Source organism: Aythya fuligula, chromosome 7, assembly GCF_009819795.1.
Source record: "Aythya fuligula isolate bAytFul2 chromosome 7, bAytFul2.pri, whole genome shotgun sequence".
NCBI classification, from domain to species: domain Eukaryota; kingdom Metazoa; phylum Chordata; class Aves; order Anseriformes; family Anatidae; genus Aythya; species Aythya fuligula.
Window position 1 is genome coordinate 21,765,355 of NC_045565.1, and position 6,000 is coordinate 21,771,354.

The 6,000-nt window shown below is 42.9% G+C and overlaps 1 protein-coding gene across 1 annotated transcript in view; it reads right to left on the minus strand.

The window, feature by feature from the left end:
• The window catches only part of BTAF1 (B-TFIID TATA-box binding protein associated factor 1), a 46,545-nt gene extending 40,745 nt beyond the window's left edge, over positions 1 to 5,800 (minus strand). The window contains exon 1 of the mRNA XM_032191028.1: positions 5,686 to 5,800. Coding sequence (XP_032046919.1) covers positions 5,686 to 5,699 — 14 coding nt within the window. The 5' untranslated portion in view covers positions 5,700 to 5,800. The remainder of the gene's footprint in view (positions 1 to 5,685) is intronic.
• Positions 5,801 to 6,000: the final 200 nt, after the last annotated feature.

Consider the following 6,000-nt stretch of genomic DNA (forward strand, 5'->3'; position numbering starts at 1 on the left):
TAGTGGGACAGTTAATTATGAGGTCAAGATACAGACATTATTAACATTATCTCAAAAATATTTCCAAAAGACGCCGTGCACAGCTAAATTGTATAAGGGTTCTGATCACCACAGTGTAAGCAGTCTGACTGAATACGGTCCTCACAGTACCTCAGATGGGAAGACTTCTCATTTGTTGACCTCAAATGAGTTTAGGCTTGAAACAAACAGTGAACTGATAACTGCTGCCAATGAAGTGATTGCTTAGGGTTCCACATCTGTGTCTGGGCCTGTATGCCAGGGCACAGTCACTGACAGTACAGCCACGGGCAGAGAACAGCTCGTGTCTATCCCAGCAGCCCTCCAACCCATTAAAGTTGTGTGACCATACAAAAACCCTCATGGGGTGATCCGTGCAGCGCTCTAACTTTTTGCTCTTTGCAAGACTGCAAGTTGGCATCCATCAGAAGGAAAGGGAACACTCTTACACTATAAATCACATTTCAGGAGCCAGAAATTTCTTAGCACAGAAATAGCCCAGAAACCTAGAATATTTCACCAAACTAAAATTTAGATTTGACAGGGGTTGACACTCACTGTAAAGTTCAGCCTAAGTATTAATGTAGGTGCCTTAATTTTTCTTGTTGACCTAATAAACCTTTGTTTAGTTTTTCACTATTCAGTCCCAGCTTGGCCAGTTTTTTTGGCACAGTTCAAAAACTTAACCCCTTGTTAAAGCATATATAAAATGTTAAATAATCAAGAAAAGCTTTCCATTATACAGTCAGCAAGCAAGAGAAAATCATCAGATTTCAGAACAAAAATTGGGAGGATATACATCAAGAATGAGTTGAAAGGTGAGAGACTGTGGAGTAAATGGTTTTTGAGGTGGGATTGTGGAGAACAGAAATCCTCAATTCCTACAGAGCAGTGAAAGGAACAGCTCAAATGAAATGAGGGCTCCATCATCACTGGTGACAGTATTATATACTGCACACACAGGCCAACCAAATGCTAAAATTAGTACTACTCCTTAAGGAATGCATATTTCATATCTTATATGAGCTGCAGTATTAGGTTATACAAGCTTTATTTCACACAATGGTTGAGGTGGGAAGGGACCTCCGGAGATCTCCTGGTCCAAGCCAGAACACCCTGAGTAGCTTGCACAGGACAGCATCCAGGCGGGCTTTGAGCATCTCCAGAGAAGGAGACGTTACAGCCTCTGGGGGCAGCCTGTTCCACTGCTCTGTCACCTGCACAGTAAAGAAGTCTTTTCCCACATTTTTTAACTACTATATACATATCTACCTAAATGCAATACATATGACCACTTCCATTACAAAAACAGTGGGAAAATAGCACTGGAAATTAGACAGGCACATAAGGATGCACTAATACAACACAACAAGTGCATTGCCAAGTGATAGACAGAACACCTTGGCAAGCACTCCAGTTTTGGCTGCTGGGACGGGTTAGAGTCCTTATCAGTGTGCAATCCTTAGTTTCGACTTTCACGTCAGTCTGTTAGGTGTCTGAGAAATTTTACAGCTCTATCTCATTTGAGCAGCAGCGCACATGCTACTGCTGCTCCCCCCTCACTAGGGCTGCACGGACACTGCCTCCCTCCCACATGTTGCAGCCAGGAAGGCAGCTCCCCTGTCAGGGTCTTTCTGTCAGCCTCCATCAATGGGAGAAGAGTTTCCCTATTTCCCCCAGGCTTTTTAGCCAAACTCTGGCAATTGCATTGGTTAAGTGTATCTGCCTGGTGAGTAGCAGGGGAGTAGGTATGATGCAGACTACAAGAGCTTATGAAAGACAGAATGAGTAGTTATACTCCTCTAAGTAGGAGTGAAAGCTTGCTTCTTGGTCAGGCTAACTCTTGCTTTCCATGTATGAAGTAACAGCTTCCAAATGATCTAGAAGTTCTTTCTCAGGAAAAGTTTGTGGTAAGCCCCAAGGAACAGTTCTAAAAGGTGTATAGGGCCCATAACAAAAGTTCTTGATAATTTTGACATTTTCTAAGAACTTCGGCCCCCTAACAATGCAATATCAAACCTAAAATTTTAGATAAATAGCGATACCACCCAGTGCAGTCCTTCGTTACTGGGTAGTCACCACCCTATACTTCAAAAGCCAAGAGCAACATATGAGACCCACTTATTTTCTAGGGGCTTTACTAGCACAGCCTTCTGACATGAGTTTTTCTCTTTTAAATTGAAAACTCAGTTTCTGTTCTATACTCTTTCAGTTATATAGCAATCCAAGCAAATGAAGACAGTGAAAACTCCAGAAACAAGTATTAAAATCATATGGACCAAATGCAGAACAGCTTGCAACAGCAGCCAGCTGTTATGCTCCCCCATACTTGTTTAGGAATGTCTTGAAGTTATCCTGAAGGGGCTGTCTTTAAGAAAGTACAGGTAAACTTATTTCAGGGTAATCTTAAGGACATGCCTATTAAAACCAAACCATCTTACCAGCTTCATGCATTTTATCACTGTATTTTAAAATCTTTGTTCCCCCACACACTGTGAAGGCCATCAAAAAACATGAGAAAGCCACTAGCTGCCTTGGTGTTAGAATGATGATGATACATGAGCTGCCTTTAAACACATCACAGAAATTGAGAAGATTTTTATATTGGATATCGAAAGGTACCATCAACACTTTATCATCTGCTGAAACTCAATCACTGAGTAATCTATGATTGTTGTTCTCTGTAAATTGGCAGTTACTTTTTCACCGAAAGTAACTCTAAAGGTTATTAGTAAGGCATTGTGTTTATTCATGTAAACTTCATAGGAATGATGGTGAAACAAAAACTTTTCAGTTCCTTTTTTTTTTCCTTCTCAGTTCCACTGTCAAGAATTTTAATTATTTTTATTAGTTATGCAAATATGATGCTACTTCACGTATACTTTTAGACCAGAAACAGGAGAGAATGCCTATGCAAATTAGCTTGCATGTTCAGAAAAAGAACGTCAACCTTCCCACCCACCCGTACCTCCTTCTGGGGAGGCTGCTGTTTGGTAGGTTAGTAGTTTAGTCTTCTCAGCATGGAACTGATGTCTACAACATCTTTTGGTATGAGGTGTCCACTGCTCTTCTTTTAGGTGCATTTTCTAGCGTATTATCACAGAATTGCTACATAGGAGTGTATCTTTAGCCCATATAACAGCAGAATGAAACAAAACTAACAGTTTTATTTAATAGATTAAAGTGTCAGAATCCATTTTGTCAATGAATTACAAGTAAGTGATGCTTTAATTATTTTTAAGATGACCTTATTAACAGCAGAACTGCAAATTCACAATCTAGTTTTTTTTTGAGGTATTTCAAAGCCCTCTATTTGAGGGAATTTAGAAATTCCCTCTATTTGTCTGATCAGAGTGATCCAAACTAGTCTTAAGAAAGGTTTGCAATTCACTAAAGAGCAAAAACTAAACTTTACTGGGAGGAAAAACACTTGATAATTTGTTTTGAGAATGTAAAAAAAAAAAAAAACACACACCCCATACACCTCCAAATGTATTTTTTTAATAAGGTTCCAATACAGACTTAACACTAGTGAAGGTTTGTGTGTGTCTTTTTGATATATATATTTTTTTTAATATCAAAGTTTGGTATACACTCAGTAAAGGTCCTTGAAGAAAGATTAATTTGAATCAACTTCTCCCTCACTCCCCATAGTTGTGTAGTTTGAATTACTCAGCAGTGAAAGACGTTGTTCCTTTAAATACATAAAAAGGTAACCATCTTAAAGGAAAAATTCCTATCTCTACATTTAAATGGAACTGGTAGAAAAACTGGAACAACCACACCTTCTACAGTAACATAGGTATGTGCTATACTACAAATAATTGTCCTGAACACTTGTAAGTCTGAAAAGAAAGGATCTTAGAAATTCAGTGCCCTGAAATAAAAGGTGAAGACAAGATTCCTTGAATATACCAAAAGCAATATTGACACTATAATATCAATGGTCAAGCTGTTCAAAGGTTCATGTGCCAAGAGTTGCTATGTAACTTCAAAGGGATATGGTTGGGTTTTGCTCTATCCAAAAACGCATCTGAGGCCAAATTTACACAATACCACACCTGCAAATTATAGAGAAACTTAGGAGTTCTCCAGGAAGAGCCAAGGTGTTACAGCATTCCAAAGTATTAGTTCTTTTACATGATTTATGTGCGGAATTAAAACAATTCTATACCAACTCAGAAGTATCACAGCACTTTTATTAAAGCTCAAATCGTTATGTTTTAAGACCAAATTATGATACAAGTTGAACTAGACATTGAAGCAATGCATCACATGACCTTATTAACACACCAACTTTTTGTGCTTCACAGCAAGACTTAAGAATGAACCTTAGCCAATACAGAAGTTTGTCTTCCTATCAGTTACCAGACCAAACAGGTGTTATCTAACTTCTTGCAGAGAGCACTAGTGCTTTTCACTAAAGCAGTGTAATTTTACAGGAATACGGGAACATTTTTAACTTGATTTAATGCTGATCTTTACAATAGACATGGCCTCAGCATACAAACTTTTCAGTTCTATCTTAACACTCCAGTTTAGCCCCATATCACTCATACCTCAGCACCATTATTTAAACAGACTGCCCCACATCTAATGAAATTAGTATATTATTCTATTTTACGCAACTGCTTACAGTATTAAAGTACAGAGTAGTCTTGTTACAGCAATCTCTTACCGCTTACCGGTCCTTATGGACAGCATTAGGAGCAGATCCCAACAAATAATGGGCTCATAAGAAGCATGAGTAGAGTAAGATAAAGGGATATTTTGAAGAATCTACTAAGCTCAAACTAATGTACCCCTACAAGAAGTCTTAAAAGGTGTACTGCTACTACACATTTTGATGTATAATGGACTTGAATTCTAAGGGTGCACACCTTTACTCTGCTACACAGAACTAAGCTTCACACACAGCTTCAGAAATTGATTTTTGTTACGATGTATCTGAAGAACAGAGGATCCACCAGCATGTGACTCGAGGCTAATCTATCAAAAGGTTAACTTGGATTTGTGGTTTCTCTTCAACAATTCAGTATGGAAGCTTAACATGCCTATCTAACAAACAAAATAAAGATGGCAGGAATTTGAGCTCAGTGTTTTTTAATAGAACAGCTCCATTAAGACCTACCTCTGTATCAGTGAATAACTTCAAACACTGGCACACCCCAGCGCACATGTGTGTAAGCAGATACTGCCCAACATCTTGAGGGCAGAGCAAGAGCAGACTAATCACTTTCTTCCACGGAAGCCTGTTTTATTCCTGTTACTTTACAGCTAGAGGGTCGGAAAGGCTAACCGGTTTCTCCCTGTTTTTTGCGGCTCGGTATCACTAATCCCACTGTTTTAGCCCGACGAAGCCAATAAAACCAAGGCGGCGCGTTCAAGAGGCCGCCCGGGGCGCCCCGTGCGGAGCCCCTGGGGGCTGAGGGAGGGAGGGAGAAGGACGGGGGCTCCCCTGAGGGCCGCACCCAGGAGGGGAACCCAGGCCCAGGAGCCCGCTGCCACCCCCGGGCCCGGCGAGGCGGAGGAGCCGCAGCGAGGCCTGGCCGGGCTGCCGGGCCCAGCGGGGAAACGGGGCAGCGCTCCCCAACGTCCCCCCCCCGCCCCAGCCAGGCCGCACGGGGACCCGGAGCCTCCCGCCCGTCCCCCCCGGTCCCTACCGACCTGGAGACGGCCATGGCCGCCCGGCGCGGGGCCCGGCGGGCGCAGGGAGGAGGGCGCGGGGCCTAGCTCGGGCCTCTCGGGCGCCGCACCCGGCCTCGGCCCCGCCGGCGATCGGCGGCTGAGCGCGGCTGCGGGCGGCAGCGGTCGGGGTCTCGCTCCCCCCCGGGGCGGCGGCGGCGGCGCGGGCGGCAGCGGCGCGCGACCCTCGGAGCGCGGGTTAAAGGCTCTAGCCGCCCATCGCCGGGGCGAAGCCCAACGCCTGGTTTTATACGAGCAGCCATCTTGTATTTATTCCCTTCCTCCATGAGAGCCGCT